Source organism: Lobosporangium transversale (assembly GCF_002105155.1).
Source record: "Lobosporangium transversale strain NRRL 3116 chromosome Unknown BCR41scaffold_51, whole genome shotgun sequence".
NCBI lineage: Eukaryota > Fungi > Mortierellomycota > Mortierellomycetes > Mortierellales > Mortierellaceae > Lobosporangium > Lobosporangium transversale.
This window is the reverse complement of record NW_019029029.1, coordinates 271056-297998: the sequence shown is the minus strand read 5'-3', so window position 1 is coordinate 297998 and position 26943 is coordinate 271056. Positions and strand designations below refer to the sequence as shown.

Below are 26943 nucleotides of genomic sequence, written 5' to 3'. Positions count from 1 at the left end.
GGCACCATTTTCGGTACGAGCCACTACTTTGTATGGGCCTTGGTATTTAGGTGCTAATTTACCATTGGGCAATTCTTCTTTCGCCATGACAAACGCTCCAGGTGGGAACTGAAGGATTTTATGTGTCCTGTTGAATTTCTCCACCATTCTTTTTTGCGTGTCAGAACTCTTATCATCGATAGCAGGGAAAACTAACGCGGTGAGATATTCCAATCTGTTCTGTAATTCTTCTTCAGACAGGAGATGTGACTCGGCTGAGGAAAAATCCGTTAGTCCTGCAAATGAGCGTCCATAGAATAATGAGAATGGCGTTGAATGATGTAGACTCGCGACTCTAGTATTCATTTGGAGCTGAACCATTGGAAGATGGATGTCCCAATCATTCTGTATGCCTTCGAGTTGTTTTCTGAGGATGTCCTTAAATGTGCGGACAAACCTCTCCGCTACACCATTCGAGCGTGGATGATATGGCGTGGAGAGTCTATGCTCTATTTGCAACTTTGCGTTATGAGACGTGACACTCCATTGACGAATTCAGTGCCATTATCAGTTTGGATAATTTTAGGGAATCCAATAGAGCAGAATAGCTTGAAGAGGGTGCTGGCCACCGTAATGGCTTCCTTATCAGGCAGAGGCTCCAGGAATACAAATCTTGTGCAGATGTCAACCACTACTAAAGCGTAGTTATTACCCTGGAACTGGTTTCAAATGAGGCTAAATCGAATGCTATGTGTTCCCCTGGGAGTCTGGCATGTATGGCAGTTAAAGGATGATACCCCTTTCTAGCTATGTTGAATCTTTGGCATGGTCCGCATTGGCTAACCCATTTGAGACAATCATCTCTCAATTTAGGCCAAGTAAAGCCTTTAGCATGGATAGCAGTAACCATGGCATTTCCTCCAGGATGACCGAATTCGTGTGCTAGGCGAAGATGCTGAAGCTTTCCTTCAGGATCTTGGATGATTTTTCTAGAAGCATCCTCCAACTGAAGTTGATGAGAGTAAGGAGCAGTTATATCAATAACCTGTAGAGTGGAAGGCAGCTGCTGCGAATCAGATGACTGTGGAGCTGCCTGAACATTCTCGGTAGTCTCTGTTCCTCGCCTCATAGAAGCAATCTGCCGACTCGTAGAACATGTAACTTGTTCTTCTTTAGGAGACTTCCACAATTCCTCAGGAAATGCGCGAGATAATGCGTCTGGAATAATGTTCAGCAGGCCTGGACGATAAATACATTCAAAATCATAGTTGAGCAGAGTGGCCTTCCAATTCAGGATTATTTGTGGCAACTCCCTCCTTCTGCTCATGAATATACGTCAGAGGTCTGTGATCAGTATATAATGTAAATCTTCTTCCCCAAAGGTAATGGTGAAATTTCATTAGTGCAAAAATAATTGCTAAGAGTTCCTTCTTGTAAGCTGGGTAATTTTTCTCATGCTTATGCAATGCTCTGGCTTGAAAGGATATGTAGTTGACCTTGGTTTCATCTTCCTTGCCACCTGGTAGCTGATATAGGACAGCTCCTATGCCTACGTTAGAGGCATCTGTGGCTACAAGAATGCTGATAAAATCAGGGAACGATAAGGCTGGAGCTTGGGCTATAAGTGATCTGATGCTGTTAAAGCTTCGCATTTGCTCCTTATTAAGATCAAAAGTGCCTTTGGCATTGCGCAGGGCATCTAGAGGTGCTGTGAGCGTGCTGTACAAGGGTATATACTCCCTAAAATAATTGAAGAGGCCTAAATAGCGTTGAACCATCTTCTTATTGGTAGGTGGTGTCCATGAATGCACATTAGCAACCTTGTTGATATCTATTTTGCGCCTTCTTTGTTGATTATGAACCTCAGTAGTAGCACTTCTGTACTAAGGAATTTACTCTTTTCTCTATTGATTATCAACTTTGCAGCTGTAAGCCTTTCTATGACAATGCTGACATGAAGAATATGATCCTCTGCTGTGTGCGAATAGACAATAATGTCATCCACATAATTGTCAGCAAAGTGCAGATCATCTAAGAGTTGTGACATTCCTCTTTGGAAGATACTCGTGAGGGGTTTTAAACCAAAAGGTGCTCTAGCAAACATATATTGCTACCACCGTACGTAAATGCAGTTAGTGGTTGGCTTGATTTCTCTACAGGCATGCGATGATACGCCTGAGACAGATCAATTGCGGTGAAATACAGATGCCCTGCTACCCTCTGTTGGATATCAGTGATTAATGGTAGAGGGAAGACATCAGTATCCTCTAGTTGACGATTCAACGTTCTTGGATCAAGGCATACTCTATATTTCAGAATATTACCATCCAGGTCACGGCGTGCTGCCATTGTCAGGGAGTTATTATACGGACACCCCTTAGGTGCTGGAACGATAACACCCGTTTCTTGCCACTTCGGATGGTCTTTTCCACTTCTTCTTTTTCAATTTGCGAATGGAATGGGCGAGATCTTTCCTGGATGATACAGGTGGGTTTAACCTTTAGCTGGACCTTCATTGTATCAAGATTGCAAAATGAATTTGGCGAGATGGCTTCATTCGCCTGTAAATAAGGCTCCAGTGCTAACAGGAACTTTTCTTTCAATGCTTTGAATTCAGCATTGTTTTCTCTTTCTGGAAGTTTGTGACGGAATGACTTGAGGTTTTTCATCATATGGGACCCATAGGGATTCCTCCTCTCGTATCTCCGGCATGGCTATTCCCGTGATAGGAAAAGCCGAGTCTAGCGAAGAGATCCATTCCCAACACGAAGTCATAATACTCAATGTCCATGACCGACAATTGATATTCTCCAGATCTATTGTTGCAGACCAATTGGACTTTATCACAAGTAATGGCATTATCCGTGCTAGTCCCTTTTTCTATCATTGCTATAGATTCTCCTGGTACTCGACCATAGCGAATACCTTGCTCTATGGCTACTTCCTCTTACTGAGCAAAGAAGTTGTGGCGCCTGGATCTAACAATGCTGTATATTGTTGCCCGTTTATAAATATAGGCACAGCTATTCTATTATCACCAGGAGCGGGACCTTTGAAAGCCCCTAGGTGCTTGATACAAGCTTTCTCAACAATTGAGTACGAGGAAAAGAAGGATTCTTTATTCGGAATTATGTCTCTTATGAGCGCACTATCACTAATCCTCTTAAAAGCACTGACTGAGGCAAGCGGCTTGCGCACATCAGTTCTCTTGACGTCCTTGGGCTTATCCTTAGAATGATCTCTGACTTGATCCTTAGCATACCGACAGTCCTCCGGGGCATGTTTGTACGGATTCGACCTACACTTCTCCGTTCCCTTACACCAGACCTTGAATGGTTTAGCCTTCTTGGCTTCTCTATCACTTGACGGATTGGCATTAAGTCGAGATCTTTTATGACTAGATCTCGGAACCTCTCTAGGAGTGTATTCCGATCTGGACTTGATGGATCGCAAATACTGTTCTCCAGCGTCTCCTCCATACTTCTGGATAAACCAATGGGCGTCATCGGTTCGTTTCTCACCTAAGGCACCTGGTGTCTTTTCTAGGAACTCTAGAAACTCCTTCAAAGAGCTAACACTTTTCACTGAGCCGAATTCCTTGATGACAGCCTGAAATCCTACGTCGGACAGATGATTGCATAAAGCTTTGATGAGCATATAGCAGCCATCATCTGGGATTCCAGCTGCCTCAACCAGTGGTAGCAATCGTTGCGCGAACGACCTAATAGTGTCATTCTTCTCAGGCCTCATAACTAGCGCCATATCAGCGATGTAAGCCCCTAGAATGTCAAACTTTAGAGCTTTATTCAAGCATGTAACTGCCCGAGACCAGGTCCTGTCTTGAAGAGGCACTTTCTTGATGAGATCGTCATAGTCTCGCGCCAGGCCGGACACTTTGGAAACGCAGAGGGATAAGTAATCCCATGCTAGTTTGTCGAAAAGAACATCAGAAAGGTTACGACGGAATATCCTCTCAAAGTCATCACGGAAAGTGACAACCCTGATTGCTATTTCCTTGACCATATTCTTGCCGGGAACCTTGGACACGTCTAAATCAAGCATAGGCGCATCCGCAAACGTTTTCTTCTTGACCTTGGTATAGTCTACCTCTTCTGAATCTTCCATCAAAGGAATGTTCTCTTCTTTGAAGATTCGATGAAGTGCGTCATGTTCGGGATTAGCAGGATCCCATTTCACCGTTATACGGTGACTATCTGCTTCAGACACACTCGATCTATCAATCGAAACGTCCTCGCTTGAAGATAAGCCATTTCTGACCTCCTCCATATGTTCAATAGAACTATTCAAGTCTTCAGTTTGTCTTACTAAGACCTTCAAGATGTCTGCCTTCTGTTGAGCGAGATCGCCTAAGGCCTTGGTAAGTGTCTTTTCATCAATGTCAATTTTTCTTAACTTTGATTTGGCATCATTGTACCTAAGGAACAGCAATGCCTTCTTTCTGAGTGTCTCCTCCTTCTGAAGTCTATAACTTCGAAGAAGCATCGTAACATTCTCGATATCGGGAACAGCATCACTGCCGAACTCGACTACACTCTCCGTCGTATCTACGACCAGGCTAGCCACCAATAAGTTCAACTGCTCGACAGGTGTCAAGCCTGAGCCATTCTCTGGTGAAGAGATTTCCATATCAACATCTTCGTTAATTGGTACTTTATTAATATTAGACATGATTGAAATAAAGGGATTGAAATTATGGAAAAAAAAAATGGTTGGATGGATTGATAAAATGGATGGATGTAACTCTATGTAGATCCTTGAAAAAATGATATGTTTTATGGTAAATCGGAAGTCAAGGAGATCAAAAGTTGTTTATTATTTTAGCTAGGTCGGAGCCTTATATAGGCTCCAACATAGCCGTCACTAATTGCTCTGATCTATGAATAAAAAGGGGAGTGCTCCATTTGGGTACACTCCCTAGCCTCAGGACGTAACATACTGAGACTGTGCTCGGTCGAAGGAGCCGCAGCGAGACCGATGACGAAGAGGCTGAACCTTCGAGGCGTCGTCAGCGCATTAGCAAGACGAGGCTGGAACGCCTTGAGGACACTGTCAGGGTCCTCTGCAAGCGGGTTAAAGAGCAGGATGAGAGGATACTGAGTTTGGAAATTGATATAGAACTTTTGAAGAAATCCATTCTTTCTCCTACTGTCCGTCGTAGTGGTAGAAATCGCAAAGCAAAGAAATAAATCTCGCGATTGTTGAAATGAATATACTTATTTTATGCGGGTTGTATGATAAATATGTAAATATAATGAGGAAAATGATAGTTGAGATGATATGAATAGTATGAATAGGTCCTCAATAAGGGTTTGTCTTTCTACGTTAAAAAAAGTGAAATATGACTAACGAGAACGAAAGAAAGATGTCTTTATTATGATCCAGGGATCTTCGTTAAATAAAAAGGGGTAAAAATCTTAGCTCTAGTAAAAGCCCATATAAATGACTGCCAATCGCAACAAGGGGTCCTCTTCCATGCTCGCGGGGTCCCAATCTGATACGTCCTTGGTGGATGGCTCGGTCTAGGGGGTTGCCTTGATCCTTTTCACCAGAGGCTCCGCAAGGGCATCTTCATCCTTTGGTAGAGTATCAGCTTCCTTCGTGGTCGCCTTTTCTTTGCCTTTTGAGCTCAGAAGTCTGGCGTTAGAAGTGCTAGGGGTTGCTATCTTCCTCGCAGGTGAGTTAAATAGCCGCCCCTTCTGCCGCTGGTTGCTCGTAGAGGATTCCGCGCTGCAAGAAGTGAACACCGGCTCTTTTGGAAGAGTGAACGTAAAGCTTCCGGATGTAGCGTTGGCTGTCACTGGGGCAGTTTTGCTTACTTCCTTGCTCGTTTGTTTACTCTCGAGCTTTTTGCCTGACTCCTTGGCCTTTTTCTGCGCTCGTTGCTTTTTCCTGTTCTTGCGTGAGTTAGACTCAGGCTTTGAACTAGAAGTAGCGGTGGCGTTACTAGAGGCTTTGGAGGGCGGCATACGTCTCTTCCTTCCCTGCGTTTGATAGCCATCTAGATCTAGGCGTGTTGTTGGTGCGGACGAGATATTCGCCTGCGTTGTTGTGGTTGCCGATGATGTTGGTGGCCTTTTGTTGTTGTTGGCTGGGGGGGCCGTGATGGTAGTAATTGGAGACTTGATTACTACCCTTGGTGGTGCCTGGATTGTCTCGCTGCACCTAGGAGCTAGGATTGGCGAGAATAGTGGACGGATCTCCTCCAGGTATAGGGTCCGTGGTGTCCTGCACTCTGCTGTCAGGTGAGTAAGACTGCCACAGTTGTAGCAGAATTTTCCAGCTGTCTCCCAGGTGAAGACGGTGTTGAGGCCGAACAGCGAAGCTGCTCTGATCAACTCCGTATCCGGCAGAGTGGTGTCGTGAAGGGCCAGGGTGAAGCTGACCTCTCCGTTTTTGATCTTTGAGCCGGGACGGATGACGCCATATTCAATATCGCGTACTGTTCCAATTGCTGCGTACAGCTTGTTGAGGGCTGCTTGCAGTGCCGACTCGTCGGCGTGAGGTCCCACTAGTGGGGACCTGATCCTTTCCTCCATCTTGTTGGTGTAGCGCGTCCTGGAGGGGCATAGGAGAGTGTCTCCTATGGCTACTTTGGTGTTGAGGGCGCGTGCGTACTTCTCTTCGTCGTCGAAGATGGCACACATGCTGCCTTTAGAAATGGATATTTGGATCGGCTCCACTGCATCGCCAATGGCTAGCATGACCGAGGGGCGCATATCCAGGCGCGCCAATGGGTAGGCAACCACAAGTCCCCTGAATCCCGTCGGTGGGAGGTGTTGGGTCTCGTCGAATGAGACTACCTTGAGGAGACTTTTGTCCTTTGCTCTGTCCGCGTAGGATAGCATACGTGGTGTGGCTGGGGCAGGGGTTGCCGGAGTTTGAGCCTCCTTGTTGTTGTTGTTGTTGTTGTTGTTGTTGTTTTTTTGACTTTTTTTAAGAGCCGCCGTATTTAGGGTTTGTGCTGGAAGAGGGGCGGATGGATTTACATCCATCGGTGCTGGTCTTTCGACCTCTGCATCCATCTCAAAATCATCCTGGGGATCTTGAGAAGCGCTACCCATCTCCAGCTGGGCCTGGTCCTTTCCAGGATCCGGCTGGACTGGGGGTGCAAGCATTGTAGAAATGTATAAAAACTTGTAGGGGGGTACTGATGGGAATGTGGAAAAATACGAGGGAAGGGGAACTCTATTCAGGGAATTTAGAGTTTGCGAAAAATGCGGAAGGAAAAGGTGCTTTACTATTTGAGCTAGAACCCCACTCGTTGTGGGTGTGTTTATGGTTTATTCGAATTTCGGGCTCTCAAGAGCTATCTCACTATCTTCTGTCCTATATTGGAGCTCCCTGCTGGCCCCCACGTCGTTCATTCACGCGGGTCTTTCAGCGGTAATAGTCCGTTCGCGCCCTTGGCGTCAAACGAGCTAGCACTAGAATATTGGAGGGGTGAAGCAAGCATATAAGCTGCATGTGTGCCGTTTGACGCTATATGTACAGGGGCGGAAGGAAGGGTAGCTCGGGGGTTTTTTTTTTTTTTTTTTTTTTTGTGTGTGTATGTGTGTATGTGTGTATTAGGGTATATTGCCGATTTTTAAGGTTAAGCTTTTAAGGTTTTAGTCGGGCGTCACAGGGTGGAACAGTGCGTCAAATTTTGGTCCTCCATCGGTCACTTGGATAAATGGTGCATGTTCCCACTCTGCCTTGAACTCTTGCCGGTGCTTGTCTCGCTCTTGCTGGTTCTGGCCCTGGGCTTGTTGGCGGTTGTTATTGTTCCTCGATTTCTTGTCTCGTTGGCACGCGCGTATCCAGTCATCAGCGGCTCGTCGTCGGATGTTCTGCATGAATATCGTCTCGAGGTCTCCTTTCTTGACTGTCTGTCCGTCTCCCAGCTGACAGAACGTCACGTATATCGCCCACACCGCTGCCGAGTGGATGTGGATCGCCAGAGGTGCTTCTTCCTCAATGTCTGTCCGTGGCCAGCAGAGGATTCGGTCCTTGGCGGTTATGCTAAAACGAGTAGTAGGATAAAGCGCTGTGAGTTTTTGGTGCACTGTATCCCAAAAGGCTTTCAAATCAGAATAATCATGGAATGCATGCACATTGTCTTCTAGCTGGGAAGCATCGCATCTGCGACAGAAGCCTAGTGTGTTGCTATTATTCCAATGTCGTCTGATATTGTTGGTTAAAACTCTTTTGTGCGCTAGAAGGAAAAGCAGATCTTTTTCCTTGTTGCGTCGGTGTTTGTGGTGCAAGCGGTTGTACATTGTTCTCGCTTGTGCCGTTGTGAGGTCCCATGGCGTATTGTCTGTCGTGGTGAAATATTAAATAGAGGCTGGTCATTAGAATAAAGTCGATACGTGTGAGGATCGTCTTATTTCCGTTTTTATGAACATGAGTGAATCGGCTCTCTAACGGAGTTTCATCCTCGCCTAGTTCCAGGACTGGACCATATAGATTCAGAGGGATCAGGGCTTGTTCGAGTGATGGCCACAGGGTTTGGTTTCTTTGGGTTAGTAGATCAAGAGGAGGAGATCTATCAGTTTGGTCATTTGGATAAGCATTATAGTCACCAGCTAGTATCAAACGTGGGTGCTTGAGTTCGTTGGAGGGAAAGTTTGCAATAAACTCTGCTCTCTGTTCTCGGTTGGATGGGACGTAGATGCTCGCAAAGCGGTACTCTTCGTCTTCCATTTTGAAATCAGCAAAAATAATGCGTCCTTGTGAGAGGGTTGTAGTATTGTAGATTTTAATAGACTTGTTGTTGACAAGGATGGCACATTTGCCTGAGCAAAAGCCACCTCTGCCCCACTGGATCATCCAAGCATCACTGTCATCCTTCCCTGTAGAGTGTACTGGGTTGAATTCTTGTAATGCTATCAGATCGTATTTGCGGGTTTTTAGCCAACGGAACAAATTTGTGCGTTTGTCTTGTTTTTGGATGCGATCACAGTTAAATGTGGCCAAGGATATTTGCAGCATTGAGGATAAAATAGATTTGATATGAGACAATGACAAAAAGGCAAACTTAAAAAATTAAGGTTTTAATTTAATTTTTTTCTCTTGACTTTTTATTGTCTCTTGTCTCTACAAGTCCATGTCCTCGTTCGCTTCAGGTGGGTGGTCTACTACCGGAGTAGTGTCAGGACCCATTTCAGCGAGAGCTGCCAGGGCCGAGGGGTCCTCATCCATGTTCGCAAGGTCCGCGAGGGCTGCCATGGTCGAAGGATCCTCTTCCATGCTCGCAGATTCCAAATCGGTCTCGTCCTGGATGGACGGCTTGGCCTTTTTCACCTATGGCCTCACAAGGGCATCTTCATCCTCTTGTTGCAAATCAGAGACCTCCGAGATCGCTTTATCTTTGCCTTTCAGGCTCCGAAGTTTGGATTTAGGAGTTTCCGGGACCGCTATCTTCCTCACAAGTGAGTCGGATGTTGTGTCCGTCTGTCGCAGATTGCTGGTAGAGGATTCTGCGCTGAAAGAAGAGTGCATCGGCTCGTTTGCAAAAGAGAAGACAGGGCTTCTAGGGGTATCACTAGCTGCCACTGGGGCTGCTTTGTTTACTCCCTTGCCTGTTTCCTTGCTCTCAAGTTTTTTGCCTGATCCCCCTGCTTTTTTCTGCGCCCGTTGCTTTTTCCTATCCTTGCGCGAGTTAGACTCATGCTTGGAAGTAGAAGCAGCAGTGGCGTTACTTGGAGCTTTGGAGGAGGGCGTGCGTTTCTTCCTTCCCTGTGTTTGGTAGGCGTCAGGGTCTAGGCGCTTGGTTGCTGCAGTCGAAAAGTCGACTTGCATCGCTCCAGCTTTTGAGGTCGTTGGTGGCCGTTTGTTGTTGGCCAACGGGGTGGTGGTGGCGGTGGTTGGGGTTTTGACTACTACCCTTGGTGGCTCCTGGGATGCCTCTTTGCCGTACCTGGGGGCTAGAATTGGCGTGCGTAGTAGTGGGACTTGTTCCAAGTGGAGGGTCCGTGGTGTTTTGCACTCTGCAGACAGGTGGGTAAGACTGCCACAGTTGTAGCAGAATTTGCCATCTGTCTCCCAGGTGAAGACGGTGTTGTAGTCGAGTAGCGAGGCTGCTCTGATCAACTCTGTGTCCAGCAGAGTGGTGTCATGGAAGGCGAGGGTGAAGCTGATTTCACCATTTTTTGTTGACGAGCCGGGCTGAATAACTCCATATTCTATGTCGCGTACAGTCCCGAATGGTGCGTACAGCTTGTTGAGAGCTGCTTGAAGCGCCATCTCGTCGGCGTGTGGTCCCACTAGTGGGGACCTGATCCTTTCCTCCAGCTTGTTCGTGTAGCGAGTCCTGGAGGGGCATAGGAGAGTATCCCCTACTGGCACTTTTGTGTTGAGGGCATGTGCGTATTTCTCTTCGTCGTCGAAGATAGCGCACATGCTGCCTTTGGAGATTGATATTTGGGACGCGTCTACTGCGTTGTCGATGGCTATTTTGACAGCAATACACATGTCTAGACGCGGAAGGGGGTAGGCAATCACTAGCCCCTTGAAGCCCGTTGGCGGGAGATGTTGGGTCTCGTCAAATGAGACCACCTTGAGGAGGTTCTTACCCTTTGCCCTATCTGCGTAGGAGAGAACGCGTGTTGTGGCTGGGGAAGGGGTTACCGGGGTTTGAATATCCTTTTTTTTGTTGTTGTTGTTGCTATTTTTAAGAGCCGTGTTTAGGGTTTGCTCTAGAGGAGGGGCAGATGGATTTGCATCCATCGGTGCAGAAGCTGTAGTGCAAAAGTCAAGGTAGTGTTCTAGGGGGATCTAAGGGTGCAATAAAGGTATCTTTATTCAGGGGGAACTATGCTACAGAACTAGATAGAAAAGTAGACCTATTTATACTAGTTAATATCCTGTTGCAAGGAATGCTCTAGAAATATGGGCGAAATACTATGTTGCACAAAATTATTATAGTGATTTCGCTTGCATCCTTCCCGTCATGAAGAAACCTATTATCTTGTTTTTCTTGAAGCCTCAAAGACGGCAAGCGCCTCTTTAGCGTTTGCGAGCGAAGATTTTGTTTCCCAAGTGGCTTCATCTAATGGATAGCCTTTCCAAAGAACGAGCCACTTAGGAGTTTTGCCAAACATTTTGAAGTCAATGATTTTGTCGACTTCATACTCCTCTTCTCCATCTACCAGCTCGGGGGCAGGGCGTGGTGGTGAGCGGTCGCCGAATTCACGAGGTGACTCAATATAGGGGCGAAGCAGATCGGCATTAAAGACTGGATGCTGATGCATGTCAGGCGGTAGTTCCAGCTTGTAGGCATTTTCATTGACCTTCGAAATGATCTTGTAAGGGCCTATGTACTCAGGTTCCAGTTTCTGCGACGGTCTATTTTTATGTCCCGCGACAGAGATGTTTTCCGAGCTTAAGAGCACCATGTCACCCACAGCAAACGTAGCAGGCCTGCGAGTTTTGTCCGCTTGGGCCTTTTGCCTATTCTGCGCTTCGATAATGGCATCCTGAGCTAGCGCCAAATTCATCGACTGGGTTCGAACAAAATCACTGACAGCCGGAACATTGGTATCAGGTGGCTTTAAAAGAGATCCAGGGACTAGTGGATGGTGACCATAGTTCAGAAAGAATGGGGAGAAGCCTGTCGTAGGATTGACAGAGTTGTTGTATGCGAACTCCATCATAGGCAGTAAAAGATCCCAGTCGTTTTGCTTGTACGATATGTAAGAGCGGAGCATTTCTTCTAATGTTCTGTTGGCGCGCTCTGTTTGTCCGTCTGATTGTGGATGGAAGGCAGTAGACATGTTAAGTTTGGTGCCCATGAGCTTCATCAACGTTGTCCAGAACTTGCCGGTGAAACGTGAATCTCTGTCTGACACAATTGTCCGAGGCATGCCGTGCAGTCTAAAAACATTGTCGAAAAAGAGTCGTGCAACATCAGAGGCAGTGTCGGTAGTTCGGCTAGCGCAGAAATGAACTTGCTTGGACAGTTTGTCCACAAAGACCGTAATCGCGTCAAAACCTCTGGCTGTCTTCGGAAGCTTGACAATGAAGTCCATTGTTACAGTATCCCATCGTTGGCTTGGAATTGCCAAAGGTTGGAAAAGCCCTGCAGGAGGCTTTAGTGAAGGCTTGTTACGCTGGCATTGCTCACAGGAAGCAATGTATTTTTTTATATCCCTCGCCATGCGTGGCCAAAAATATGTTCGTCGCATGCTACTGTACGTTTTATCGAATCCCAAGTGGCCTGATATAGGAGCGTCGTGAGCGTCATGCAAGAGTTGTGAACGGAGTCCGTCGTCCTTGGGTATGCAGAGGCGAGGGCCTTGTCCAGCGTTGATCCAGAGTAGACCATCCACCACGAAGTAACGATCCGAGGTAGAGGCATCCTTATACTGATGCACGAGGGGACCTAGAATTGGATCGTGTAGGTAGCAACTGGCTAGTTGTTTTCGAATGCCAGGGTCTAGATTGATATCCAAGGAGTTCAAAGTAGTAGGTGTAGCCTCCAAGTCCTTGAGGTCCGGTCTTCGTGAAAGAGCATCAGGGACGACGTTATCTTTACCAGGTTTATACTTGAATACGAAATCATACTCTTGAAGCAACTCCATCCATCTTGCTTGTCTGCGAGTCAAGTTCGGCTGGCTAGGAAAATGTTGTAGAGTGGCATGGTCGGTATAAACGACAAAGTGAGAACCATCAAGGTAGTATCGCCATGTCTTCAGAGCATGCACCACAGCCAGCAGTTCTTGTTCGTGTGTAGGATAGTTGCGTTCCGCTGGGTTGAGCTTGCGTGAAGTAAAAGCTACTGGTCGTGATTCACCATTTTGGTCCGTCTGGAACAGGACAGCACCAGTTGCAAAGCCTGAAGCGTCTGTTTCGACTGCTGTAGAGAGGGCAGGATCGAATATCCTAAGAACTGGTGCTGAGCTCACTGCTCTTTTCAAAGTCTCAAAGGCGTCTTGTTGAGATTTTCCCCAGTGGAATTCCTTATTGCAGCCTAACAATTGTGTGAGGGGAAGAGCAATATCAGCGTAATGAGAAATGTACTGATGGTAAAAATTAGTCAAACCAAGGAATTGCATCACATGTCGTTGGGTTGTTGGTACTGGCCATTCCCTTATTGCCTTGACAAGTCCGCCATTCGTCTTGAGTCCATCCTTGGATATGACATGGCCTAGGAACTCAGTCTCTTCCTGCATGAAGGAACACTTGGATAATTTACAATAAAGCCCAGCTTGACGCAAGAGGGAGAGTACTTGTCGGATGTGCTCTAAGTGATCTTTCTCGTTATCGGAGTAAATTAAAATATCATCGAGATACACAACAACACATTTATCAAGAAGTGGATCAAGTACGTTACGCATCATAGTCGAGAACGCTGCTGGTGCATTTGTAAGACCGAAAGGTACGACGTTAAACTCGTAGTGGCCATAGCGAGTTCGGAACGCGGTCTTGTGTTTATCATCAGGATGGAGACGCATTTGATGATAGCCCGAGAGTAGATCCAGCTTGGTAAAACATTTAGCTGTTCTGAATCTGTCGATCAATTCATCGATCCGTGGTAAGGGGTACCTGTTTTTCTTTGTGATCTTGTTCAGGCCCCGATAATCAACACACATTCGAAGCGAGCCATCCTTTTTCTTCACAAAGAGGACTGGAGCACCGTATGGTGAGGTGCTCGGTGAGATTAATCCTTTTTGTAAAAGATCAGTTAGCTGCTTCTTCAGTTCATCAAGCTCAGCGATCGACAATCTGATGACAGGTCGGACAGGTGGGTCAGCATAAGGGTCAGTCTCTATACGCATGCTATCACCTCTGTCAGGGGGAAGGCCATCGGGAAGTGTTGTAGGAAAGACATCAGGGAATTCGACTTGAACGATTTGCTTGATAGAGTCCGGTAGTTCAGAACTACTGCTAGAGACAGGTACTGGAACTCGAACTTGGGCGAGGAATACAGAGGCATCAGGTTCCGAGGCAACGGTAAGGAAGTTAAGAGCAGATATGACGGAAGATCGCTGTCTAGGCTTCCTGTCGATGCCAGTGCAAGGCCACAAGACCGGGGTACCTTGGTATTCAAAATGCAGATCATTTGTTCGCCAATTGATGCGAGGGTTGATATCCGTCAGCCATGGTTTACCCAAAATTAGGTCGTATTTGGATAGAGGATAAACAATGGCGTTGATTTTATCCTGATACGCGTTGCGGGCGAGGGTGAACGTGGCTGTGTGCTGAGCAATTGTCTCGGTACCGTTGGGAAGAATGACAGGAATGGGTCTACCCTCAATTAGCGGAACATGTGTGTTCTCGCAGAAAGAGGAACTTATGACATTGCCTTCGGCCCCTCCATCTACAAGAATGCGCGCAGGTCGACCATTCACTGCTCCAATGAAAGTAAGGAGTCGGCGAGAGTTTTTATGTTTGTCATAGGTAAGGCTGAAGGATTGAAGGCGAATTTCGTTACGACAATGGGAGTGGCGATTGGATGAACTAGGGGTAGATGAATGAGTGGAAGTGAGTGAAGTGGAAACAGTGAAAGGATCAGTGGAGGGGAAAATAGGGTCGGAGAGGGGATTGTTTTTTAGCAATGAGGAATGAGTAGGGGAATGGGGATCAGGATGAGGTGAATACTTAGAGAGTATATGTAAGGAAGTAGATGCAGTGGGAGCAATAGAGTGATCAGAAAGGGGCATGGATGTTATATTTGTGCACAAAGGATTTTTATTTGTAGTCATCAACTGTAACTGACCATGCCCTCTATTATCCAGGGCTTGAAGGCTGGGGCTAGAGGGGGCGAGGCAGGCCTGGTTTACTGCTCGCCCTCCTCTTTTCCCGACTCAGAAAGCGTATGGTCATTGTTTTCTATATTAAAGACAGAGGTGCGTTGGCATTGTTCGGCTCTATGACCTCGGTTCCGGCATCTGAAACAACGCCCCTCACGAACGCAACGTTCTCGTTCAGCTGCTGTGAGCTTGGGTAGCGAGCTTGGCTTGGAGTGGTTTCTGTTTGGTCGTTGCTGATGGAGAGAGGTGTACAGGTTGGCAACCAACATTCTCATGTTATCGAGATCCATTGGTGTAGGGCCAGAATTATTCTCATGATGGGGTGATAAGGCGTTCGGGGTAGCGGATACAGGGGTGGCATCGATGGGATGTAGAATACTGTGGACAATGGTCGCCTGCTCAATGGCATCGTCCAACGTCTCTGGCTGTCTAAGTCTTACCTGCTTGCTTGTTTCGGGCTCAAGGCCTAGCATGTATTTTTGCAAAGCAGAGTCTTTGTCGAGATTTGTAGCCAGACGTAGGTGGCTTCTAAACTTGCTCGTATATTCTGCCACACTCATCCTTCCCTGACGAAGTTTATCCAACGCTCGGCGAGCTGCATTCGCAGAATCTGGAGGGGTGAACTGACGGAGGAATGCTTTACGGAAGTCAGCCCAAGGTGTATCGAGATTCAACCCGGAATCTCTCCACCATGCCTTGGCTTCGCCATTGAGACTGAGGACAGCGTATCGAACCCATTTGGATGGCGTGAGTGTGACAATAGTGTAATACTCCTCCAGGCTGTCGACAAAGTTTAAGGCTGCAACAGCGTTAATAGCTCCTTCGTAAGGCGTAGGCTTCTGTGGCTTTAGGACCGTGGCGAGGGTTCTGGCTAGGTCATTCTCAGCGGCTTCGTTGGCTTTAGCAGTAGAGAGGGCCTGATTAAAAGCAGTAGCTATGGCTTCGCGAATGTTCAGAGGAAGATCGATGGACGAAAGGGCGTTATTCAAGTGTTCCATGGCGAGGGGTGAAATTCAATGGTAATTGTAGTTCTCTGGGTGTGGTCGTGGTTTCCTTTGCTACCAATGCAAAAGTCAAGGTAGTGTTCTAGGGGGATCTAAGGGTGCAATAAAGGTATCTTTATTCAGGGGGAACTATGCTACAGAACTAGATAGAAAAGTAGACCTATTTATACTAGTTAATATCCTGTTGCAAGGAATGCTCTAGAAATATGGGCGAAATACTATGTTGCACAAAATTATTATAGTGATTTCGCTTGCATGTAGCCTCTGCATCCATCTCAAAATCACCCTGGGGATCTTGAGAAGCGCTGACCATCTCCAGCTGTGCCTGATTCTTTCCGGGATCCGGCTGCACTAGGGGTGCAAGCATTGTAGAAATGTATAAAAACTTGTAGGGGGGTACTGATGGGAATGTGGAATAATACGAGGGAAGGGGAACTCTATTCAGGGAATTTAGAGTTTGCGAAAAATGCGGAAGGAAAAGGTGCTCTACCATTTGAGCTAGGTCCCCGCTCGTTGTGGTGGGTGTGTTTATCTCTACCATTTGAGCTAGACCCCTTATGGGCTAGATACCAACCGCAGTCTGGACTCTGGTTGGTCAGAAGCTGTTGAAGACTTAGCAGAATATGAGTAATTATATCTATGATCAATCTAGCGTTATCATGTGATATGTTCATTGTGCACATGGTTAAGGGGTGTATTAGTTGTAGTATATACCCAGGAGAATAGCTCAATAAGACGAAGCAGCTTTCCAATAAATCCTCACGACCTCGTGGGTCCCAGTTATCAAAAAAAAAAAAAAAAAAAAAAAAAGTTCAATAAGACGAAGCAGTACGATGGCGAGCGACCTCGTGGGTCCTCGTTAACAATAATAATAATAATAATAATAGTAGTAGTAATAATCATCGATTTTCTTTTCCATCTTCCTCTTGGAGTCTTGTTTCCCTTTCTTTACTCTGCTAAATATCAATAGGTGAGGCGAGGCAACACTATCCTATACTAATAATATACAACTCCTTGTACTTGCACATCGTTATGCCATTGAGTAAAATTAAAGACTTTAAAGACTTTAGTATCTTTAACCAACTTCTTCCCAGCATCGCATCTGTGTCTTTGCCTATCTGATGCATCCGTACCGCGTTCCTTAGTGTACCGCCTGGCCATTCTTGAGAACAGTATTTTTTTTATTTCTCTTTCACTTGTGAAAATGGTTGTCAGATCTGTGGGTCCAAGAGCCTGATACTGCGTGCTCTAGCAATCGCCTCACAGTGGATCGAAAAAAAAAAAAAAAAAAAAAAAAACCCCTAAGCAGTTCAAATACATATAAAGAGGCCAATCAATGGCCTTGATGACATGCAATGCCAACCGACCCTGGATCTTGTCCATAACAAGCGTCCTTTGCGCTCTTTCTACAATAATACCAGAGATAGCTGCAGAAAACGGGTGTGTGTGAGAGAGAATAAGAAGTGAAAGAGATGTTACCTCATCAAGAGACAATAAACCGCATGGTATGTTACCTACTCTAAACCCCATGTAAACTAGAACTATCGCTTCTTTATCCAAACCGAGTTTGTCGCGTCCGTTGTATGTGGTGCTGAACATGCAGACAACGAGAGATTAGAAAGGCAAAAAGGTAAGCTGATGAACGACTCGTGAAGCATCTACAAGAGCGCTTACAAGGAAAAAGGAACTTGAACTGGGTTAATAAGGAGTAGCCAGTGCCAATGAGCATACTGTTGGATGAAAATGGAGCGAAAAGCTGTTTGTGGCAACCATTATGGTCCTGCAAAATGTAGGTCTTATTTATGAAAAATACACTTGACAACCCACAAGAAAACCCTGCAGCACTCTTTTTTTTTTTTTTTTTTTTTTTTTTTTTTTGATGTTAAGGCAGAGTGAACGTTCAGCAGCTGGATTAATATTTACCTCCTCACGACATAATCCAAAAAAGCCAAAGAGCCCCCCACCAATGTGAATTAAACCAAGCTGTTGTAGCTCAGCTTATCCATAGGCATTCCTTTAGTTTTTCTTCTTTCTTTTTTTTTTTTTTCTAGACTTTGTATTTGCAGAAATGCTATGAGGTATGACTATGCAATATAACGAATACTAAGAAATTACGGACTTATTGACTATATGAATGAGCTATGTACTATTGGGAGATGGTTTTTAATTCTTTAAGAGAGGATCCAGTCCACCTCCATCTTTACAGAGCGACGTTTTGTCGTTGGTATTGAGGGGGGCCTTGAAAGAGGCTGCTCAATCATATCCCAGGCGTCGACATTGGGCTCGTTGTACTTGCACGCGATCTCCATCGGCGGCTTATCTTTATCTCCCTCGCGTCCAATCTGGAACCTTGAAAGATCAGATGAGGAAGGCGTATTAGGGTGATGTGCAGGCAGTTTTGGTAGGTAGATAGGCGCAAGTTCGACCCTTGGAGAAGACAGTGGGGATGACGATGCAGAACAAGCGGCACTGATGTCGAGCTTGCGCACGGAAGGAGCTGCGAACCATTCTTTCTTAACAGTGGTACTAGTGGTAGCTGTTATAGCGGCAGGCTCGTCCTTGGGAGTGTACGAGGGCTGGTACGATGGTGAATAGGCGATACGAGTTGTCTCTCCTTTCTCGTAGTTGATACTTTGAGGAGGAGGCGACATAGATGATTCTTCATAGACAGTGCTTTCACGGCGGACGTTCCCAAAGTAGCAGGTACCAGGCGCTAGACCTTGCTTTGCAGCAATCTGGCAGCAACAGTGAGCTGCGGGAGGAAGATGTGCTGTGGCACTTGAAGCCGAAAGCTGACAGTAAGATGGACGAGAATAGGGAAGCGAAGGATTGTAACCTGCTTGAGCATACTTGCGTGCGCGAGACAATGAGCGGTCTGGGCGTGAAAAAGAAGTGGGCAAGCGCTTGGCCAAGGCACGTTCCAACTCCAGTTCATAGTCGATGGTTTGACCAGCCAAGCCAGACTCCATCTCTTTAGCCTTGAGATAAGCGGCTAGACCAAAGGTCTCAGCCATAGCTTGTTCATGCACTGTCTGCTTGTGTTTACCTACTGCTCGAGCGCGCCAGATGGGGACATCAGCGTTGGCATCCTCCGTCTCACTTTCTGACGACATATGGACATCAGTCTGTGTCTGTGTGTAGGAGTAGTAGGGACCTGGGTCATTGTCATCTCTCAGAACCAGGCGCTCAATCTCCTCCTCTTCTTCTTCATCATCATCGTCATTCTCTTCTTCATTCTGAGGTTGAGCGTGGGGTTCAAGTAAGATTTTCTTGGCGGCCATGGAAGAGGCTGACGAGGCGAGTTTGCGGCGAGGGAGCTTGGTAACCTTAGCACGTGCCATGGCAGCGCTCTTGCCGGGACGAGCACGCGTTGGCGTATCTGATTCCGTATCGGTGCTGCTATTGCTATCAAAGCCAGTGACTTCGATGGGAGAAGTTGGCGTAGAAGCAGAAGTGGATGTGGCTGGGCTCTTTGCCAATTTTCTGTCAGTGTGAGTTCTCTTGGTGCTGTTATCACTACCTGTGAAATTGGTAGAAGATTGAGCAGTCGCTTTTACTGCAGCAATCAGTGTGGCGGCGGCAGTAGTGGATGGGGATAGGACGGCAGTGTCGCCTGAGGGTAGTGTGATGATGGGTGTTGCTGTGGAGGTGATGATGCCGGCTCCATCTTTACGGATCTTTGGATTGTTGAGGTGTCTTTGAAATTGACGGATATCGAGCTGAACGCTGGCAAGCTCACGGTAAGAACATTCGACATTGTGCTTCTCGCATCGGGAGCAGGGCTCCTTGCGATCGCACTTTACTTTTTTGGCTCTGCAGCGCAGACAGGATGAGTATACTTTGAGGCGTTTGAGATCATAGGCAACACCGGGGATGGAGGCAAGAGCAGCAGGATCTAGCTGAGCAATCTCTGTTGCTGTAGTCGGCAACAACTGGAGCGTTGAAGTCGACATATTCTATTCCTGATTTTTTTAGTTTATTTTGGACTTGGGGGAGTAAAAAGTGATATTGGAAATGTAGGCAGAAAGGCGTTATAATAGACTTTTCTACTCTTTGTCTGGCTTTGTAAGTCTGGTGTAGCGGCGATGAGAAGGAATTGGGAGAAATGAGATTCGTGATGTTGAGATTCGTAATGTAAGAAGTGAGTAAAGCCGGAGTGGAGCAGAGAGGAAGTCGAGAACAAAAAAATAAAATAGGAGCGAGGACAGACATTAAAAAAAAAAAAAAAAAAAAAATTCTTATCAGATCCAAAGCCACGCTCATTCATTTCGTTCATCGGCCCACTTTTGATGGCTCCTTTCTCTGTCATCTCACTTACTCATCCGACTCTGTCCAGCCAAAGTCACTTCACATTGCTATGAGCCACAAAGGCATCAATTGGACTCTTACTGTGCTCTCGCTCTGTTACTTACTAACCCACAGTCTGAGAGGTTCTTCTTTCTTCTGAAGTGCCAATCATCATATTCATAACCATTTCTCGGTCTCAATCTCGGCCTTGGTTTATTTGGTCCATACCTAGAAAAATCAGCTATGACAAAAAAAGGTCTCGGTATCTTATTTCCCTTTTCTTCGGTCTGAGCCGCTTTATGTCTAAGAGGCAATACATATCTCTTCAGTTTCCCCGAGATTGAGAGTAACAAATAATAAAGAGCTATCAGTGGTATCAAGAACACGGAAGGTGAATACGTCCGGTCTACTCTCGGACTCTCTTCATTGTTAGAACGTAAACTGTACAAATGGGAATGAAGTAAGCCAATCAACTGAACCAAGGACGAGCCCCTGTAGCATGAGGATGCGAAGGAAATTATGCTCTCGGCTGTTTCTTTTTTTTTTTTTTTTTTTTATTTGCATGGAAACCGGAGAAACACGCCTTCTCTATTCAAATAAACCGTTTTTTAAATTAGCGAACGGTATTTTATTTTTATATGCACAATATGCACAACATAAAGTTTTTCTAGCCCGGAAACTCTTTTGGATCAGGTCTTTCGCCTATTTTTTATTCCATTCTCTTTCATGTGAGCATCTTTCAGGGTGTCATCTCGGAGCAAGCGAGTCATAAGTGGAGCGATATTCCGAGAAGGAAAAAAAAAAAAAAAAAAAAAAAAAAAAGCCGAGATGAGAGATTACGCTGGATATCGATGATGAATTTAAAGATTAAGAGTTGTAAAGGTGCAGTAATGAAAAGAGGTATCGTAGTGAATCCTCGAGTACACGTTGCACATATAAGCCGGATAATTCAAAATCTGTAATAGAGTACTGTAACTTATTCCACCCAATGATGTCTTTGAGAGGCAAACATTTTTTTTTGTCATCCTGACTCGGATCTGATAATGCGGCAATTGAAAACTATGCTAACTATAATATACACAAATTTGTATTAATTGAGTCAATTGAATTTCGGTTTCAATTGGCGGCTTATCAGATTCTCCCCAGGCCAAATCCGCCATTTCTTTTTTTTTTTTGACAGGGTCACTGATTCATTAATAATAAATAAATATAAACATCTAAACTCCTTTTAACTGCGCTGGCACAAAGCATCCTAGACTGCCTTTTTTTCCTAACATGAATGAATATCAACGGATGTATCGGAAATGCGAATGATCATTAAGACTCGCAATAGAATAAGACATTTTTACCTTCAAGCATAAGAGTTGACAATAAGTCATTGTCAGCGTTAAGATCTTTTTTTTTTTTTAAAAAAAATAAAAATAAAAAATCTAAAACCTCACCATCACTTTCGGACTTGACAAGAAAGAAAGAAGAGAGTGATTTGATAAGGCGCTTGGATTCAATGCCAATGTGTACATTTTTATTTATACACCGTGTACTTGCACATGTACAACTAACGTGTCGCCATCGCACAAGTAGCAGGATTACTGGACTAATTAGAGGGAATGCAAAGCCTAGTGTTAGTGTTTGTAGGACACACTTTAAACAAACAAACATAATCTTTTTGACAGTTATTTTTTTTTTTTTTTTCTTTCTAATCAGATTTTCCTTTTTTGGGCTATAGTCCGTTCAAGCGAGGGCGTGGACAGCAGCTGACGCGTGGGGTTGACTTCTTGAACCTGCATGGAGTCTAACTGTAATGTTGCAGTTGGTTTGAGCGAAATGCTTTTTCCTCAAAAGAAGGGTTGCTTTCAATTCATCAACATCCGTGATTTAAAAGAAAAAAAAAAGAAATCGACTTTGCAGTAAGAGCAGAGGAGACATGGCTCAAATACATCTATTATCCTACCATCCATTTGAGATTATAATATACTATCACAGCCTCACTATTAGAATAAACATTGCTCTTCTTCTCAGAAAGGTAGCAAAAAGATGAAGGGTTATTGAGAGATATTGGAGGGTGTTGAAGGACGTGTAACATGTACATTGTCATAATTACTAGGCCACACTTAGTCCAGTTCTCAGGAAAATAGATAGTACACTATCGAGACGCACATAGATAACGACTTGTTTTGAAAAAGATGGTTGACTTATTCCAGTTTGGACAACCTTTTTAAAAGGTGTAAAAGTGATTTGCATCTGTACATTAAGGTTTTTCCGCTCTTGTTCCATCCTGTACGGCATAACCCTCTGTAGGTTAATAGCAACAACAACCCCAAATACATATAGATCTAGTCTCGCGATGGCCGTAGGCCCTCTCTCCTGGCTGCCATTGTAAAGTAAATTTATTGAGTATAGTCAGGCCTTGTGACCATCAACGGAGCTCCAAATGCTTAGAAACAGATGTAATACGTCTTTTGCAATAACAGCTGTCTTTACGCCCAGTTAGACGCGTCCTAAGTACTTCAAAACACTTCTTTCGACGATAGGTAATTAACTATTTCACCAAAGCAAAAGCCAATCTCCATTAAGTTAAAAGTCTATACAGCTGATAGTACTTGGTTTTTTATCAAAAAAAAAAAAAAAAAAAAAAAAAAAAAACTTCTGAGGACATGTTTTGATACTCATTGAATGGATTTTAAAAATTACCCTCCCGTCTATCAGGCTACTCGGGTAAATTCGTCATATTAAAGAAGTGCATGCAATGCTGTGTTCACACCTTACATATTCAAAGATACGACACAGAATTATATTTTGTATGAATTTAGAGATTCAGAAAGATTTTAGTCATGACAGTGTCTGGAGTGATAACGTTGAAGGTTCATGAGGTGCCTCGATTTCGGTGAGTGATTCGCAAGAAGATGTATGTGGATGTTTTTGCTTTATATTGGGACTGGGCGCCCAAGGCGTGGCGCAGATGTCCAGAAGGATATAGCTATATTGTATACCGGCTCGACCATCTATAATCTCGATGACATTGGGCTCTATGATATAAAAAAATGAGACCATTGGTACAGCTGCATCGTTGTTCGGGGTATCGGCAGAGAGAGTAGCCGCACGAACACCCACGATAGGAGCAGCAACGGCAGTAGAGACAGTGGAGGCAGTGGTTACTTGCTGTGTACCTGGAAGGAGTTAAGCATTGATCAACAGGGGACCATCCAGATACGGTTATGGCCTTGTGCAGCAGAGCGAAACCGTCTTGCGAACAATGCGGGTAGAAAGTTTCAAACAGATAGAATTGAAGTACTAAAGGGTTGAAGAATGGAGTATAGGTCTGATTTACCAGAGCAAAGAAATGACTTTCCTTTTTAAAGATTCCTTTTGTACCCAAATATGAATGTCTTGAGGACATGATCAAATTGTGCTCGCTAAGTAAAATCTTTGCATTACAGGCGGGGTCTGATAAATTAAGATAATTAGATAATCAGCGTTCGTGCATGTGGGGTATTTAAGTATTAACCATGCAAGCAACGACGCTATTGTAAGTTTAAGGCTATCATCAAGAATGTAATAAAACTGACATTCATAATCTAAGGGATACCGTTACATCCTTCACTGTTTCAACGCCCAGGCTCGCAATGCCCAGGCTGGCAAAAAAAAAAAAAAAAAAAAAAAAAAAGAATGTCTCGTTCACGGGTACCATACTACTTCGCCAGCCTTTGGCTAATTAAAAATAGGATGGAAGCTATTTGCACTGCCCCGTACACACCTTATTTGCACAGGGTCTTTATTTCATCTACAAGCAGCAACGTGTATCCTACAGACTACATAATTCTAGCTTTTTATTTCGAAGGAAATAAGCGAAGGTCAGTCTAGGGTAGAGAGTAGAGGGGAGTCTGGAATTATTACTGTTGGGAGTTGCAGCGCCGTGGGAGCTGTGATACTCGTCGCGCTCTGTTGCATATTCCACAGTATGCAATATTATGATAGAAAAAAATCAGGGTAAAAAACACTAATGCGCTAAAAAGATTAGCAGTAGAAATTAGTGGCAATAACGCGCCACACATAGACGCGATAAATCTTTGATATGAAGTTTTTAGAACAAACCTATGTCATCCTACAGATAGATACGTAGTTACCTGGTACAAGTCCCTCTACCAGAAAATGAATAAATACTCTATGGATGTAGTGCGTGGGCCCATATCTTATTCTCACTTACTTTTCTACCGCTTACTATCTATCTACAAAATATTTTTCACGCTCTATTCCGCTCTACAGCCACCCGAAAGATTTAAATATAGGGATATAGGTAATTGTGGCACGATCGGTTTTGAGTGCAAACTGTCAACAACTATCAAAAGATAAGTAATCTCTTGAGATACAAACGGGTGAGAGGATAGACATTCCACAAAATAAACTGAGGTCTATCCATCGTATTTTGGTGAATTTGGTAAACAAAATTTAGTACCGAGGGCACTTGAGCTCTTAATAAAGAAGGACAGAGATAAGGACATAGAAGAAAGAGAAAAGAAAGAAAGTAGTAACACGACACGTTATGCATCGTAGCAATGAGTATGATCGTTTATATATCTACCGAAACAAACTACACATTAGAGGTCCCTAATTACTGAGCTCATCGTTATGTGCTTAATAGCGTACGGAAACATGCACGCGCTTAATGAAAGAAAGCATTGGTGAACCATCCACAACCTATAACAATACGACCAACAAAAGTGCAAAGTAAAGCGACATAGTATATTTCAATTATAGATAAATCATTTGTAATTCTTTATTTAGTCCCAGAATCCCATAAAGAATATCAACATCTATTCTGGGCTACGTACGATCTTGATAAGATAAATATTCTGGTCAATATTTGATGCTTGGGTATCGAGCTTGTGTCGTGGAAGGGTCCTTGGTAGTGGTATTTAAGACTGAAATAAAGACCCCCTACAAATAAAAAAAAGCCTCCCGTGCAAATAATTTTCATTTGCAGTGTAAATAAGGTGTATACGGGGTTGTGCAAATATCTTTTTCCTTAAAAATATATTGATTGAATTCGTCCCAGGAAAAGCGCGCCACATTGAATGGGATTTGAGTATTGAATCGGTTGCTGAATATTGCCACCAACTCATTTAGGATTATTCATAATTCGGAGCCAGCCAAATCAATAATGGATGGTTATTTTGCACGGGCCCGTACACCTAGTTTACACCTCATTTACACTGCAAATGAAAGTTAATTGCACGGGAGTTTTTTTATGGACATGTCGATACCCTTAGTGCTATAGGCAAAAGTTATTCATTTCAAACCTAATTGGGCTCGCTCCAGCTGGAGCCGCTAGTGAGCTTTACACTTTTTAACGAACGCTAATAGTTGTAGTGATGTGATGGGTGCAACAAGGCATAATATGTCACCAATCTAGACAACCATTTCAAAAGGATTAATCTATTTGGCAGCCTACTTCTGGGGGCTGCCACTTAACTTCGCACTCTTGGGTGGCAGCTGGGCTGCCAAATACAGTACTTTTTTTTTTTTTTTTTTTTTTTTTGATAACAGGGTCATAACATCAGTGGTAAAACAAGCAGCGTTCTGTGGATACATTGCCTTGCACAGCTAATGCCGCCGGAGGTACTAAGGGCAGCGGTGATGACATCTTCACAAAACAGCCTTCAATGTACACGGTTAGGGAATGATTTATTGAAGACGTCTAGGTAGTAGGTGAGACGCGTTTGCTCCGAACGAAAACCTCTCATAGGCATTGATCTCCAAATGGCACCTCCAAAACTGTATGAGCGACCTACTTGAAAAAAAAAGTCATTAGTTTTCTAAATGATACAAGGCGATGTCACTACACATAACTATGACGTAGAAGACGGAAGCTTTATTAATTTGAAGTATGAGCGTTATATACATATACGGTTCCTAGGAATGAAAAAAAAAAAAAAAAAAAAAAAAATAGTTAGAGGCCAAATAACGCTGGGTAGGCTGCCAAAGAGAGTCTTGAAAGCTGACTATATTTGGCAATGGGCTGCCAAATAGATTAATCCATTTCAAAATTAGTTCTGTAAAACTTCATTATTTGGCAGCCCAGCTGCCACCACCCAAAGTGTATGAAGTTAGGTGGCAGCCCCAAAAAATGAATTAAGGAAAAATGCACCCCCCCGTCAGAATAAAATTTTGACCCCCGGTTGAGAATTCCCCCCGTCAACATTTCTCTTTCCGGAATTCTCATCCCCCCGTCAACCGCGCAATTCTTACCCCCCCCGTCAACATTCTGGAGCTGATTTTCAAAAAAAAAAAAAAAAAAAAAAAAAAAAGAGTACTACATCCTATGATTTCCACACAACTAGTACAGTATTTTAATCTTAACCTCTATTAATTGTAAAGATGGTTTAGGATCGCCAAGCGTTGACGCTGAATAATAATGCAATGTTTTTTTGTCTTTTTCTTTTAAGACTATGTTGGATGCATGTGGTGTATGTTAAGTTGCCGAGGGTTCTGAACCTGATGAATACGAATCTAGGAAGAGATCATTCATCAAGGAACTGATCCACTGATCTACTGTCATGCTTTGATGGCAAGATACAAAGTAAGAGAGGATCAATGGTGTCGAACTAAATAGCTAGTTAGATCTAGGTATAACCAAGAACAGAAAATCTTCTCTTAAAAACAGCTTCAAAATGTTGACGGGGGGGTAAAGATTTACATTTTGAAAATCTTTACGGGGGGTGTACCGGAATTCTGACGGGGGGACAGGGGTAAGAATTCCGAAAAAATGAATGTTGACGGGGGGGTCAAGGGAATTCTCAACCGGGGCTCAGAATTTTATTCTGACGGGGGGGTGCATTTTTCCTTAGTCCCCAAAAAATAGGCTACCAAATAATGGCAAAAATCACTATATTTAGTATGGACTGCCAAATAATATTAGG

At 44.3% G+C, this 26943-nt stretch overlaps 3 protein-coding genes across 3 annotated transcripts; all 3 read right to left on the bottom strand.

Annotated features, from left to right (window-relative positions):
* Positions 1 to 17772: 17772 nt before the first annotated feature.
* Positions 17773 to 19935, bottom strand: BCR41DRAFT_361939 (hypothetical protein). Its single transcript, XM_022025642.1, has one exon. It carries the CDS (start codon positions 19690 to 19692, stop codon positions 17911 to 17913), a length of 1782 nt encoding a protein of 593 aa, XP_021877051.1. The 5' UTR covers positions 19693 to 19935; the 3' UTR covers positions 17773 to 17910.
* Positions 19936 to 20893: 958 nt separating this feature from the next.
* On the bottom strand, positions 20894 to 22300 carry BCR41DRAFT_374545 (hypothetical protein; the record flags this gene model as incomplete). The annotated part of the gene is made up of 6 exons (XM_022026879.1): positions 20894 to 21085; positions 21106 to 21188; positions 21376 to 21420; positions 21469 to 21667; positions 21978 to 22014; positions 22128 to 22300. 6 exons carry the CDS (start codon positions 22298 to 22300, stop codon positions 20894 to 20896), a joined length of 729 nt encoding a protein of 242 aa, XP_021877050.1.
* Positions 22301 to 22855: 555 nt separating this feature from the next.
* Positions 22856 to 23423, bottom strand: BCR41DRAFT_374544 (hypothetical protein; the record flags this gene model as incomplete). Its single annotated transcript, XM_022026878.1, has 2 exons — positions 22856 to 23185; positions 23355 to 23423. 2 exons carry the CDS (start codon positions 23421 to 23423, stop codon positions 22856 to 22858), a joined length of 399 nt encoding a protein of 132 aa, XP_021877049.1.
* Positions 23424 to 26943: the final 3520 nt, after the last annotated feature.